This window comes from Gavia stellata, chromosome 14, assembly GCF_030936135.1.
Source record: "Gavia stellata isolate bGavSte3 chromosome 14, bGavSte3.hap2, whole genome shotgun sequence".
Taxonomy (NCBI): Eukaryota; Metazoa; Chordata; class Aves; order Gaviiformes; family Gaviidae; genus Gavia; species Gavia stellata.
The window spans coordinates 23,580,989-23,596,285 of record NC_082607.1 but is presented as its reverse complement, the minus strand read 5'-3'; the positions used below and the strand labels follow the sequence as shown (position 1 = coordinate 23,596,285).

General features: G+C 53.6%; 1 protein-coding gene across 1 annotated transcript; it reads right to left on the bottom strand.

The window, feature by feature from the left end:
• Positions 1 to 206: 206 nt before the first annotated feature.
• On the bottom strand, positions 207 to 12,484 carry LOC132318190 (carcinoembryonic antigen-related cell adhesion molecule 7-like). Its single transcript, XM_059824593.1, has 10 exons — positions 12,449 to 12,484; positions 8,525 to 8,579; positions 7,151 to 7,294; positions 5,494 to 5,835; positions 3,293 to 3,562; positions 2,961 to 3,077; positions 1,754 to 1,855; positions 806 to 928; positions 478 to 573; positions 207 to 265 (listed from the first exon to the last, which is right to left on the bottom strand). The coding sequence occupies exons 3-10, from the start codon at positions 7,182 to 7,184 to the stop codon at positions 207 to 209; spliced, it is 1,143 nt and encodes a 380-aa protein (XP_059680576.1). The 5' UTR covers positions 7,185 to 7,294; positions 8,525 to 8,579; positions 12,449 to 12,484.
• Between the last annotated feature and the right edge of the window lie 2,813 nt (positions 12,485 to 15,297).

The following is a 15,297-nucleotide window of genomic DNA, read 5'->3' as shown; positions in this document are numbered from 1 at the left end:
AGGGAGAGCTTGTCAGCAGTTACTCCTCCGGCCATCACCCCCCTTTGAACATTTAGGTGCCGTGAATTTAATCCAGGGACTTCCTACGCGACAGAGGAGGGGTGATCCCTGTGTTTCAAATCACGGAGCCACCGGGACGAACCTTGCTTTGCCACGTAAGAGCTACGACCTCCCTGCTCAGTGCGAAGCTGCCACGACTACGTCAACTATAACAAGGTTTCTTGCAGGACCAGCCACGCAAACCCACTGAAGGACTCTCGCTGCCCTGTGTGAAGCCGACCCCCCCCAGATACCCCACCGCAGAATCACAGAATCACTACGGTTGGAAAAGACCTGTAAGATCACCAAGTCCAACCATCACCCCAACCCCACCATGCCCACTAAACCACGTCCACATGTTTTTTGAACACAAACACCGCTCCCCAGAAGAAAGGCGAGCACGGGCACGAGCGGTGCAAACCTGGGCCACCCCCTTACCATGGAGCTGCTGGATATTGTGGAGCAAGAGGGTGGAGCACAACAAGCTGACGATCAGCGTGGTGGGGACTGTGGGGTTCCAGATGGCACAGTGACCTGGGAGAGGGAAAAACTGCTGAGGGATGAGAGGAAAACGCGTAAGGAGCGCAGGCGGGCACGCGGAGGAGCCGGGCTTCGGTGGGAGGGTGGACAATGTCTCTGGACGTGCGCCACAGCAGCGTGCCAAGCCTCCGCTCCCTCCTGGGAGTGGAAACCTGAGGAGTTTACTCCTGGGCTGTTATCAGGCTTTTTCCCCCCCCCGAGGTTTAGATCGTAAGGAGCAACTTACACATTGTGATTTTGAGGTGGCTGAGAGCTGCAGGTCTCCACACCGCTACTGCTGCCGCCTGGAGAGTTCCTATCGCCGCAGCAAAGAAGAACAGCCCAAGCAAGACGAAGGCAGCAGAAAGACCTGCGGGAGCAGAAGTAAGCCAGAAGGTGAGATGGAAACTGGCGGAGGCAGGGGCCTGAGAACAAGGCGACAAAGTTGGCTTCTGGCGACCCTGCACCCAACCGCTGCGTCCACGCAGGACCCCTCGCCCTGTGCCACGGGGCTGTGCAGCGGGAGCGGGGCTGCAGGCTGCAGCCAAGAAGGGTCCCCGTGGCCTGGGGACGGGTCTGGAAGCAGGACTGGCTCAGCGCTGCTGGCCAGGGGACCACATCCTACCGCTGAGGATGGCTGTTATCCTGGAAGTTGGTAGCAAGCAATATTTATTATAAATATACACATAGGCAGCACCCTCCTTTTGACAGAGAATGGGGAGAAGACCTGCATGTTTCGGGGGGTGTGTGTGTGTGTCTTTAGGCTTGTTTCCCTTAATGCCTGCTTGCAGCTCAGCACGGAGCAAATGAGCACCCATGGCATGACACAGAGGTAGCCTCAGCCTGGGGCAGGGAAGAATTGGCTACGGAGCAGTTTCAGAACAGCCGAGCTTTGAGTTTGTCGTCCATGGTCCCTTAAGGTCTGGTGGAAGTGGTTTCTGAACCACTTTTTAATTTTTAAGAAGTCCTGGAGAAGGGGCAGTGGTACCTGAAGAGTGCCAAGGGACAAATGCAGCCCTTTGGTTTCAAAAGAGCAGAGAAAGAGGAGCCTGCAGGCTACAGAGCAGTCAAGTCTAACTTCAGTTTCTCCAAATCACGTACCGCTACATCAAAGATGCTACTGTAAAGACCTGGAGGAAAAAGAAAGATGAGGCACTGAAGCAGCCAAGAACAAATCAGGTTAAATGAATCCTACCTTCTTCCTGCATCCAGATGATGGAGATGGCAAAGAGGAGGAGAGAGGAGATACACAGCAGTCCGTGGGTGGACAGAATTATATATTTCCATGCTTCCTCTCCTGGGAAAAAAGGCAAACATACTCAGTACCACACAAACAGGATGGGTGCAGCCTGCAAAGGGAAGATAAACAACGAGCACAGGTTTTCTTTGTAAAAAAATTAATCCCTGAGGTTTAGAAACCCTGAGGTTTAGAAACCCTGAGAAGAGAACCTGGTGAACTTTCAAGGGCTTGCTTTGACTTCAGGAGGAACGAGGAGAAACCAGCCAGATTTGTGGTTGTCCCACACTGAACCAGACACCAATTCCACCTAGTGAGACACTTCACTTCTGCCCGAGCTTCTGCCTCCTATAATGACCTGACAAGTGCTGGATTTCCTCTGGAGACCCACTTCATGGGGGAAAGCCCACATGGCACAAGGTCCTGCCCCAAGCAGCAGGCGTGGAGAGCTCCTCAGGGGAGGTTACCCCCAAAGGCAAGACCTCATGCCACAACCTGCACATGTCCCCAGTGCTAATGCTGAGAGACAAATACACACGGGACAACTTTCCTGCCAGCTGTAGGGCTTCACCTCTGCTCTCCAGATGGTCTCCGCTATTTTGGGGATTATTCCTGGTGGGCAGAAGAACGCACTGGCAGATTACAAAGACTGTGTGGGAGGACTTGCTGTTGGCAACGTCTTTAGGTTTGTTTTTTCTTAATACGTATGTTGCTACTGAAGCACCTATGTTAACCTGTATGCTCCTTGGGTACAGAACCAATGTCATCACCCAAACCCCAGTGTGCTTGGTCACCAAAACCCATGAGACATGATCTTTGGCCAGCTCCAGGCAGGAAGGCTCTTCCCATGCAGCCTGCGTGTCCTGCACTTTTTATTTCTTCCCACGGATGCCCGAGGAGCAGGAGAGGAATGACTCGTGCACTTGGTACTGTATATTTGGCTTCATCTCTCACAAAGCCATTTGGGATTAGCTGCTTCTAGGAAGTTTTATTTTCTGTGCAAGCTACAGAGGCATGAGAAGGAACGCAGGAGCCGAGCACATTTCCTCCCACTACCAAAGTGAATCAGGACGACAGAGCTTGGCTGAGGCTTTCTGCCGCCTGCCCTGTCCACGGTGGGAAGGGTTTAGTTTTGGGGGGGCTGGGGTGCAGTCCTGGCACTCACCGAACCTGTGCTCCCTCAGCTGATAGAGCAGGATAATGAAGCTGACGGTGGAGGCGGCGACAAACATCAGCGTGACGACGGCCATCCTCCACGCGTGGTGTAGAGGAGGCGTGAGACCTGCAAGACACGGCAGGAGGGAAACCCCACGCTGGGGACAACCCCGAATCACAGCGTGGCAATCCCAGGAAACTGTGAAATGCTGGAAAAACTGAGGGGGAGAGTCCTGGGTCTTTCTTGCTGAGGGAAGCCCATGAGAGACAGTTACACCCTGCGGGGTGGACCTGCGACAACAGGACAAACGGCCGGACCCGGCGAGGCAGGGCAAGGCTAACCTGTCACCGTCAGGTTCAGGGCTGCCTCCTTCCAGCTTATCACGTTGCTGACGTTGCAGGAGTAGGAGCCGCAGTCCGACTTCTCCCCCTTCCTTATCTGCAGCATGGCGATGTTTCCAGAGAGCAGATGGCACTTTTCAGGGGGGAGAGGATGTCCATCCTTCTTCCAGGAGACGGAAGCCACCGTTCCCTCTGGCATCATGCAGACCAGCTCGATGGGCGAACCTGCCAGGTTGGAACTGCACTGGAGCTCAGGTTGGGGCACAGGCTCTGAAAAGCAGAGAGCAGCATGGTAGCACTCCCAGGAGCATGAACCTTGCTTTGGACCTGAAAACTGGCCAACATGCAAGAATACTGAGCCCCTTGGGGAGTGAGCAGGTCCTTCCCTTCTGATTTACACCCCAGGTCGGTTTGGAGGGAGAGAAGATACTGCAGGAGAAGGGCAACATCCACCAAGTTCAAAGCAGAAGCACATGTCCCCATCCCTGCCACCGCACCACACCTAGGATGGACACTACCAACCCTTGGGGACCAGGCACGGCACCCTGGGCTCAGGGCTACCGACCCGAAAGAGCTGTGAGTTGGGATTACGCTGGGAAGTGATGACAGGGACTTTCCGGACACTACCTGCCATGGGGTGTCATGAAGGAGAGGGCTTTTCCCACACAGCAGTGGTGTGGGGAAGTTTGGGAGCGGTCAAAGAAGTCATGACATTCAGCCAAAGAGCAGCAACGTGGGACTCAGCTGCTGCCCGCATTTAAACTGGTCCAACTCCACACGGGCCAAAGGACAGAGAAGCAAGCCTTGCATGCTGGAGACCCCTGCCACGTGCAAAAGGAGGGCTGACTCCGTCCCTCAGCTAACGCCTGGGTACCTGCAGCGGTCGGGGCTGCTCTTAACTACGTCTGGACTTCCACAGGATAGCAACCACATGCTCCTGAGCCCCTTCATCCCTGGATGTCCAACATGCAGTATGCTCATGTGGTGATGTGGAGCTCTAGGAAAGGGCAGTTCAAAACTGTGTGAGCTCTCATTTGTGGTTTTTTTCTGGGGAAATTCAGAGGCAGAGAAAGGCAATGCTGGCGTGAAGGAAGAGAGTCTGCTAACGGGGTGACATCAGACTGGCGGCCAGTCACCATTGGGGTTCCCCAGGGCTCAGTTTTAGGGCCAGTACTTTTTAATGTTTTTATAAATGATCTGGATGCAGGAGTCGAATGTACATTAAGTAAGTTTGCTGATGATACTAAACTAGGAGGAGCTGTGGGCTCCCTCGAGGGTAAAGAGGTCTTACAGAGAGATGTGGATAGCCTAGAGAGCTGGGCAATCACCAACCATATGAAGTTTAATGAGAGCAAGCGCTGGATTCTCCACCTGGGACAGGAAAATCCTGGTTATACGTACAAACTGAGGGACAAGAGGCTGGAGAGCAGCCCCGCAGAATGAGATCTGGGGGTTTGGGTGGACGGAAAGGTGAATATGAGTCAACAGTGTGCCCTGGCAGGCAAAAGAGCCAACCGTGTGCTCAGGTGCATCAAGCACAGCACGGCTAGCTGGTCGAGGGAGGCGGTTGTCCCACTCTACATCGCACTGGTGCAGCCCCACCCTGAGTACTGGGTGCAGTTTTGGGCGACTCAATACAAGAAGGACATCAAACTATTAGAGTGTGCCCAGAGGAGGGTGACCAAGATGGTGAAGGGTCTTGAGGCCAAGACTTCCGAGGAGTGGTGAGGTCACTTGGCTTGTTCAGCCTGGAGAAAAGAAGGCTGAGGGGTGACCCATTGCAGCCTACAGCTTTCTCAAGGGGGGCAGTGGAGGGGAAGGTGCTGATCTCCTCTCTCTGGTGACCAGCGACAAGACACGAGGAAATGGAATGAAGCTGCATCAGGGAAAGTTCAGGTTGGACGTTAGGAAGAGGTTCTTCACTGGGAGGGTGGTCGGTCACTGGAACAGGCTCCCCAGGGAAGTGGTCATGGCACTGAGCCTGTCAGGGTTCAAAAAGCGTCTGGCCAACACTCTTAGTCATACGGTTTAGTGTCAGGTAGTCCTGCGAGGAGCGGGGAGTTGGACTCGATGATCCTTCCAACTCAAGATATTCTACGATTCTGTGACTCTATTCTGGTTGCCATCTTGTGGACCTGTCCACTGCACTGCCTGGCGAATCTTTGTCTGAGAAAACCATCCTCTCAACACATCTGACTTACTGATAACTTCAAGGAGGGTTGTCCTAGCTTTATGTTGCATCAGATTAACTGTTGCTTTATAGATGCCGCTGTCTGTCTCTCGTAAACTCTGCAGAAGAATCGAGCCATTCTTTGGATAGAAAATCACTCTGCCTTGGTAAGCTGAGTAAATGGTTGGAAACTGGTAATCTGCATAGTACTGCAGGATGAATTCAGGGGTGGTGTTTCTTATGTATTCCCACTCGGTGAAGTTTACGTTCTTGATATCCGGCGCGTGCATCAGTACGGAGGATCCTTCAGCCACAACTCTTCTTTCTGTGATTTCCAGCACTGTGGAGGACCCCTGCCAAACCAGCAACAGGTCTGGAAATAGGAGAGATGCCAGAGCAGGATGGGTTAGTTTAAAAGCAAAAGCCAAAGAGCAATTTAATCTGCTTGTACATCCTGTGGTGGGTTTTTTTGGCCCAAGTTACCAACTGACTTCCTGGAGCATGTTATGCCACATGTCTGATTTCCCTCCTCCTTTGTCAAGATAAAAAAATATAACGTTTTTGTTGGTGTGTTACATAAATGCTTCTTAGCTGGTTAAGACAATTCCTTGCCCTTTGGAATGAAAATGATGGGAATCTGGACTTTTGGGGGTTTTCTGCACATCAGGAGTTGCTAACAGGGACCATAATAAGTGCAGCTTCACCCCTGGATCTCGAGCTGCTCCCTCAGCCCCTGAAAGGAAGAGCATTTCTTGGAAAACATGCTCTGAAATGCACTTTGTTGGGACTATGTAGCCCTGGCTGCTAAATAACTGGTGTCTGAGGGCTGACCTTTCTGAACGCTGTTAAAACCTACAGAGGTATTCAGCCTCAGCCTCACCATCCTCTCACGAGGAGGTTAAGCCCTGCAAAACTGATGCTCCCACTTAGCTAGGCACCCAGCGACCTTATGCATCTGGAAGGTGCTAATTCATCACGTATTCACCTCTGAGTAATGCAACGGCTCTCTGGTGCAACTGCCGTGTAGACGAGCTGCTTTTAGCACAAAAAGGAATCTAACCAGGCCTTTACATAAGAGCCTTTGTCCTGAAAATGTTTTATGGTTTCCCCAGGGGAGAATGAAGCTAATGTGGGGGTCAGTCTGCAAGCGCGACCCTGAAACGTACCCTTGGCCGTACAAAACCCAGGGGTGAGAATCCCATCGTAGCACTGCTGGTGTAAAAGGACTTAGCAAGTGGAAAGTCACATCAGATATCTCCAGCCCCCAAATCTTCCAGAATGCTTTTAGCACGTTTAGAAGTTTATGCTGGTTGCTGAAGAGAGAACAAGCTACAGGAAGAGGTACCAAAAGGAAAGATCACTTAAGCAAAGAGGAAAGATGATGGAGGGGAGGCTCAGGGGAGGGTACCAGAGGGTACACCATGGTTGGAGAGCAGAGAAGATGCTCACAGGGAAGCAATCCTTAGGCATGTAGTGGAGAAGAGCTGCTTGTAAGAGGAGGCGGTGGTGGTGGTACCCAGGTACGGTGATGCCGCAGCTCTGGGAGGAAGGAGGCACCGGCCAGGATGCTCGCCAGAGCACACACCTGTACCAACACTGCCGCAGCCCGAAGCAGGGATGGAAGGAGAGCACAGAACTGCTGCAAGCATATGGTCTCCAAGGACGTGCACGGCCCTGTTCATACTCACAGCCTGTGATGGCCACTTGCAGCCAGGTTGACATGGTAAAGCCCTGCAGGCTCTTTCAAACCAGCACGAGGGATGAGCTCCTTCTGCAGCGACGTGCTCTTGGGATGGCTGCTCTAAGCATGATGGATGGGCCTGTGAAGGACACTGTGAAAAGCACCATCGGCACCTGCCACGCAGGCGTTGGGAAAGGCGAAGGGTGCCCAGTGCAGCGGTGGGGGATTCCCCGACCTTCTCCATGTGTCCCCACAGCACTGGCATCTCCGCAGGCGGCACAGGCTGAAGCAGGGGGTTGCTCTACAGCAGCCCGAGCCCAGGCTGCTGGTAACAGCCATCACGGCCATATCTGTGTTCAGCGCCAATTCACCACAGTGATTAAAAAAAGAAAGATCTCCCAGACACCAACACCACTGATACCCAACAGCATCAAGACCAGCAGAGGTACAGCAGTTTTGGGGGGGGACAAGAGTGCCTGGCTGCTTTCTGCAGCCCTTCTTGTGTGCTGCAGCTTTACAATGCTAGCAGATACAGCCCTGCCTCGCCCCTTTAGTATTTATTTCTGCATCTGCTGGCCATGAAGTTGCCCATTTGTATTTAGCAATCACTCCACAGGCTCCCACGGTAGCAGGAGCCACATGCTCACACCCCGACGCCTACACAAGTACTTTCACTTCTCAGGTTTAACTCATTTCATCACTTCTTCGAGCAGCCCTGACTCTTGTCCTGTGGCACAGAGTGAATATGGGCTCCACATCTGCCTTATGCATCACCTTCACAACTTTGAAAACCTCCATCCCATCCCCTTTCCCACCCCCTCCTCTCCAACCTGAAGGCTCCCAGACTTTTCAGTCTCTCCTCGCAAGCTCTTGATTATTTTGGCTGCTGTTCTCTGGGTCTTCTCCAACTTTTAAGAGACCTTTTGCCTTATTTTCTTCACTACAGAGACTGCAACACGCACCGCACCAATTGGCGGGCATGAGAGAGCTCGAGAAGAACCCGCCTGCCTCCGACACGCTTTGTGATGGGGCGTTATTTGAACAGCATCAGTGCTCGGAGCTGGTTTGCAGAGCCAGACAGAAAGTTTTGGCGTTTGGACAACAGGGACTGCATTCACTGTCGGGTTTTGCAAGGCTCTGGAGCAAGGGTGAGGGCGGAGGACAGTGGGAAAGCGGACAGTAGGACAATTTTTCGGCAAAGGGTTTTTCACTGCCCTGTGATCAGAGACTCAGCCAGGACCAGAAGAGATCAGGATGGTCTGTTTTAGAGACGTGGTTTATTTTAGGAACAGCCTGCGGCTGGTGGTGGCTGAGGAACTGACTTGTGACACAGAGGTGGGGAGGTGTGCTTAAGGCTGAGCTCCCTTTGGAGAGACGTTACCTCCTGGCAGCATCCAGCTTTCCTCCGGGGAATCCAGCAAACAGCAGAGCAGCATCTGAAAGGGAAGCCATTTCCACCATGGAGCTGCCCACGTGCACAGCATGCCCGGCATGCTCTCCTGGACCAGCCAAGCAGCCCCCCAGCCCAGCTCCCCACCTCAAGAAAGGGAAGAGAAAAAAAACCCACCCCCAAAACCCAAAGGGAAGAGGAAAGAGCCAGGGTATGTCATCTTCACCCCTGCAACAGAGACCTCTGGCCCAGGACGTCCCCACCACCAGAGAAGCCAACTGCACGTCCCTGGTTTCTGCCTTGCTAGAAGGACTTCAGGAAATAAGGTTCTGGGAAAAATCACCCGAGTTAAGAGTGATTTAGCTTCTGTGCAGCTAAAAACCTACATTATCTGGGAGAGAGTGGCTGCTGCAGGCTGCAGAGCCATATTAACGTGTAGAAAGCTGGTTATTTGAATGCCTTCATGTCTTACATGAACTCCTTGTTGCGCTCTTCCTAGGAGACCATGAAAAATCCTGTAATTTCTGTTGTAGGATTTCCTCACAACTGGTATTTTATTTGCTCATTAACCAACAGGTCTAATTAGAAGTGGAGACGAAGCAGGAGACTGTATCTTCTTTCCCTTTGCAAAATGCCTGAGATACTGGAGGAGGGTTTGAGATGGGAGGGGTGTGGTGCTAAAATTAGCCTCTCTTTTGGCCGTGTTCCCTGGTACGTCTCTTGCTCGCTGAAATTTGGGCAAAAAAGGGTTGTGGCTTGTTACAGGGAAATGAGAACCATGTTTTGTTTTATATCTTACAGGGATATGTTTTATAGCTTACAGGATATAAGAACAATAGCTGTGGGAAAAGCATTTATGTTCTTTAGAGATGGAGGATTTCCTTTATCCAAGCAAATAGGCATGGAAATGACCTTCTCCCACGCAGCGCAGCTGGGTATGACAGGCTTTCCCTGTGCCTACGGAGAGGGGATGAGGCTTATCCCAGGAGAGGGAGAGTAAGGCGTGTTTGGGAGGAGGGCACATACCACAGCTCCTACTCAAAGTGCAGCTGCTCTTTTGGAAAATTAATCCCTCCTCCTCCCTCCTCCCTTCTCCCCTCCACCAGAAGACCAGGATGCCTCAGAATCGTGGCTGGGGAAATGGATGAGAGCCTTCGGGCAAAGAGATGCCCATGCAAGGCGGAGGGTGGGTTAGATCTGCCTGCAATCGCACAGACTGTTTTATCTCTTGAAGAGAACCTCTCGTCTCACACAAGGCATTAGCGCAGCCAAAGATTTGCAGTCTGCGAAGCGGTTGTAAATGTGAACCAACACTTTCGGTAAGGGGCAGGTATTTTCAGAAGTTCCCATGGAGTCTTACACGAGAGGAATCGGACTCGTACTTAAGGGTATCGTGTTTTCTATCATGTTTTCCCCTGGGCCTCTAGCAGCGTTGCTATGCTGTGTTATTTTTTGTTTTTACGAAATCCGCACGGAAAAGCTGAAACAGACGCACGCTGCAGCCTGCCGGAGTTTTACCAAGTGGTCTTTTTAGGAAATACCTTAGGCTCTTCATTACAAAGCATGTGTGTGGTACTTGGAAAATGCATTCAGCCTCGCATCCAGCCTTTTACAGGAAGGGGATGTGCGTCAGCTGTTTTTCAGCTGAAAAAAAAGAGCTCATTCTGTGAGCCGGAGCTATGATATCAGCAAGGAACCGTTTGTCCGAACAAAAAAATGTCTGTGTAGGGGGCAAGGGAACCTCCCCCAGCTCTACAAAGCCCTTCCAGGCTGCGAGGGCTGCCAAGGATGTTAATCAACAGCCTGCAAGCAAGGCGGCGAGTCCTCCCAGAGTCCTCCCCGAGTCCTCCCCGCTGCTGGAGAGGGGTGGGAGGCTCCCTTAGGGGCAGAAGGAACAAAGAAACACTCCGCCCGTATTACGGTTTGTGGGTAGTGCAGACGTTGGCAGCTGGCAAGGGCTGCCGTGAGCTGAAGGGTCTTGTCTTGATCTGGAAAAACAAGCTGCATCCGCATTGCAGCAATCAGCACGGGCGCAGGCGCTGCGCTTTGCCGTCCTTGCGCCCGTACCCGCGCAGCTGTGCTAGGGAAGTGAAGATGATGGGTAAAGAGGTCTTCATCAGCCCCTGGCAAAAAGGAAGCCCGGGGAGGTCTGGGGCTAGGGGTGATCTGAGCATGGGTGGCAGGGGCTGGCTGGCCCCGGGCGGGATGGGGCTGCTCAAACGCCACGTTTAGCTGGAGGCATGTCTCCGGATCGAGGGAGGTGATGTGGGTTCCTGCTGGAAGGGTGTCGTGTCCTGCGTAACACATGAGTTTACATTAGCAGTCAACAAAAGCATGTACTTCCCCTGACCGAAGCTGATGGATGATACCAGACTTCGTGATAACAGACCTCGTGATGGAAGGAAACAAAAGGGATGTGTGATTTGCAAGGACAAAGGTGGGTTCCCACAGTGGGGGAGCACAGGCACCTCTGGTACTGCCTGGTACCATCAGGCCCTTTGATAAGGTTGTATGAGAAACATTAAAAACACTGTGTGCTCCTCCTGCTCTTACGTAAAGCCCTTACTGCAAAATTATAAGGAATGATCTTTGGTCTTCCCGACATAATTAAAAAAAAAGAGATGCAAATCATCCTGTTATAAGTCATCCCACAGCTTTGAAAGATTAAATATCACATTAGCAAATACGAAACCCTACTGAGCATCTAGCTCTGCTCTCTCGGTTTCACATAGGCATAAAGAACAGCAATAGGGGAATTGCTACAACTGACGACAAGTAGAGAGAAACTGTAAAATACTACTTGGCAGTAATAGTTTGCATGGACGGGAAAAACATTTTCAGCTAAAATCCCAAGTCCCCTGTAAACAGCAGGACTATTGTGAAGGTTCTTTATGGCTCAAACCAGAAGTGAAGGTAATCAAAAAAGAAGCAGGTATAACACTCATCTAAAAAAGAGCAACTTTATGCATAAGTGAAGCTCTGAATAAACCAAGAAACCCCCTTCCTCATAAACGAATTATGAGTCGCTTTTGTAACTTTTACCCTGCCTTTGTCTAATGCTCTTCAGATCCTATTATCGGGACGGAGAAATTAAGCTTGGCAAAGAGTCCTGAGACCAAGCAGCCCAAATCGCATGTGCAAAAGGCCACCAAACCCGACTGCAAGTGCCGTCATGAGCTCCTCCAAGTGCGAGGGGGCTTCAGCCAGCTGCCAGCCCGCTACCAGCACAGCAGCCAGCTCCGATGGTGCCGGTGGCACGGGCGAACGGGGCTGAGCAGGCGAGGCTGCAGATGCTCGAGCAGAGCTCTCTGGATGTGTGCAAATAACTAGGGAAGGAATGGCGGGGGAGAAGCGGCTTGTTTAGGTGCTATAAACAGCACTGTGAGGACTTATGATGAATCCGCCTGCCTGTAAGTATTTATTTAACATTGCTGGGGCTGGGTAGGAGGGGAGAGCTGAGCCTGGGGAGCAGAGCCCAGTTCGTGGTGTGGGAGAGCGCCTGCGGCCCCTGGGGAAGGGTGGCGGGGAGGGGGGGGTATCCCCCCAGCCCCTGCTTCATCCCTCCATCCCCATTGCTCCAGTAGCCATCCCTATCACTCCAGTCCACATCCCCATCTCTCCAGTCCCTGGCCCCATGGGTCCAGTATCCAGCCCCCACCGCTCCAGTCCCTGGTCCCCTCACTCCAGGTCCCCGGCCCCATCGCTCCACTGCCGCGCCCCACTGCTCCAGTACCCAGCCCCACTGCTCCAGTGCCTGGCCCCATCACTCCCCACTGCTCCAGCACCCGGCTCCATCGCTCCAGCACCCAGCTCCTCTACTCCAGCGCCCGGCCCCACCGCTCCAGCGCCCGGCCCCACCGCTCCAGCGCCCGGCCCGCCCCGCGATGCGACCCCGGGCCGCCCCGCGACACTCACCGGGGCGTCGGGACCGCCGCCCCGCTGCTGCCGAGCGCGCAGCGCCGAAGATCGGGGTGGGGAGGGGCCGCGGCGGGAGGGGCTGTGCTGGACGGGGCGGGGGTTCCGCTGCCCGGGGACCAGCGGCAGGCAAAGCCGCCGCCGCCTCTGCTCCCTCCCGCCGCTCTCCCTCTGCTTGCGGCGGGACGGGGACCCCTGAAATAGCCGTGACCGGGTTCCTGCCCAGCCCCTGGCTGCCCCACGCCCGGGGCTCGGCCGCTTCCCGAGCCATGGGACTGCCACGCAGCGAGATGCTCCCTCTGCCCTACGCACCCACCTCCGCAGGGACCCGGACCTTCAGCTTTCCGCTCTGCGGGAGATGTTTTGGCTGTAGGAAATACCCCCAGCCCGTCCCTACCCCCCCGGGACCTCTGGCTCCTCGCTAAGTGCCACCTTCTACCTTCAGCTTTCCACTCTGCGAGAGATGTTTTGGCTGTAGGAAATACCCCCAGCCCGTCCCTACCCCCCGGGACCTCTGGCTCCTCGCTAAGTGCCACCTTCCACCTTCAGCTTTCCACTCTGCGAGAGATGTTTTGGCTGTAGGAAATACCCCCAGCCCGTCCCTACCCCCCGGGACCTCTGGCTCCTCGCTAAGTGCCACCTTCTACCTTCAGCTTTCCACTCTGCGAGAGATGTTTTGGCTGTAGGAAATACCCCCAGCCCGTCCCTACCCCCCGGGACCTCTGGCTCCTCGCTAAGTGCCACCTTCCACCTTCAGCTTTCCACTCTGCGAGAGATGTTTTGGCTGTAGGAAATACCCCCAGCCCGTCCCTACCCCCCGGGACCTCTGGCTCCTCGCTAAGTGCCACCTTCTACCCACCACTTGGCAAGCTGGTCTTCCGAGGCCGTCTCTCATAGCATCCTCACCAAGAAGCCGACCAAGGCCGGGTCAGATAAGCGGGCAGTGGGGTGGGCTGGAAACTGGCTGAAGAGCCAGGCCTGGAGGGCTCTCACTAACGGTGCGTCCCGGGGGTCGGTAGTGGGGCCAGTCCTGTCTAACACCTTCATTAATGGCCTGGACGGTGGGACAGAGTGCAGCCCTCCATGTTAAAGCTGGGAGGAGCGGCTGGTACAGCCCAGGGCCATGCTGCCATCCAGAGGGACCTCAACAGGCTGCAGAAACTGAGAGGGACCTGGAGCAGTTCAACATGGGGACAGGACAAGTCCTGCCCCTGGGGAGGAACAAGCCCAGGGCCCAGGACCCGTAGGGGCTGGCCGGCTGGGAAGCAGCTCCGCAGATCCTGGGGTCCTGCTGGGCACCACCTTGACCTAGTGCAGCAAAGGTGGCCAACGGTGCCCTGGGCTGCATCAGGAGGAGCATCACCGCAGGTCAAGGGAGGTGACCATTCTCTGCTCAGTACTGGTGAGTCCCCATCTGGAGTGCTGGGGCCAGTTCTGGGCTCCCCAGTACAGGAAGAATATGGGCTTACTGGAGAATCCAGCAAAGGGCCACAAAGGTGATTCAGGTACTGAAGCATCTCTCATCCGAGGAGAAGCTGGGAGAGCTGGGACTGTTCAGCCGGAGGAGAGGAGGCTCAGGGGGATCTCATCAAGGGCGATAAATATCCCTTACACCCTTTAGGGGGGTGTAAGGACGGAGCCAGGCTTTTCAGTGGTGCCCAGGCCAGAGGCGATGGGCACATGTTAAAAAGGAGATTCAATCCAAACACAAGAAAACACTGCCTTACCCTGAGGGTGACCAAGTGCTGGCACAGGTTACCCAGGGAGGCTGTGGCATCTCCATCCTTGTCAGCATTCAAAAGCCATCTGGCCACGGTCCTGAGCAACCATGTGCCCTCAGCATGTCTACTTTAGCTGGCTAGATTAAATCAGCCACTTTTTTTTTTAACCTTAATGGTATCACAGAAAAGCCAGAGACCCTGCTGTCAAGGATTAAGCAAACACAAAGTCAATAAATTAACTGCTACCAGGGCAACAGGAAAGCAGGACATAAGGCTCAGAGATACACAAACATGGCCCATGCCCCAAAGCAAAGCTCCTTTCCATCCATTATTAACTAGAGATTCTCCTGACTTTGCACTTGTAAGAGGGAGGAAATTCCCTTTACAAATGGCAGTAATGATCGGTCTGTTTGTGTTTGCTTCCCCTTGGGCTGGCCATGAGATTTCCCGCAGCAGAACTGCTCCTCTATGTTTGCAGGAATACCGTGTGTGTGTGGAACTGAGAAAGAGACTTTAAAAAGCCATAGAAATGGGTGAATTCTTAACTCCTACCTCTAACACAGCTGCGATCTCTGGTACGGCGGAGCAGGCTGCTCTCAGGTACCAGCAAGAAGCTGAGCATCGCACTGGCATCCTGACGGGATGAGGACATTTTGCCTGAGACACTTGCTAGGTCTGTGAGTTACTTCGTCTCTGACTGCTCCCCGCTGCCTGATTTGCTTCGTGCAATTAGCTGATGCCAAAGGCCATAACGACCTCTGTGGCCCCTCGCACAGCCCCTCAAACTTGCCAAACTCTGAACACTCAACCTGAGATTAAGCTACAAGTCGGGGTTTCCCTGCATCCCGACGGCTAAAAGCAGCCACATATCATTGCTTAGCCGGGGGGTAAAACCGCAGGGTGCTCAGGGACTAACCCCCCACTTTTGATTTTAATGTATGTTTTTCTTATGTCTCCACCTTACTTAACTGCTGATCTTCAGTGGCATGCTCCTCCTGAGTCGGGCTGTTTGGAGAGGGGTCCGTAGGAAGTACAGTAGCAGGATTTTTCCCCATTCTCTTGCTCCAAGAGGCCCAGGAGCTGTTGTTTTTCTACGTGGGAAGGGGGGAAGTGGCATGGGCTGAGTTG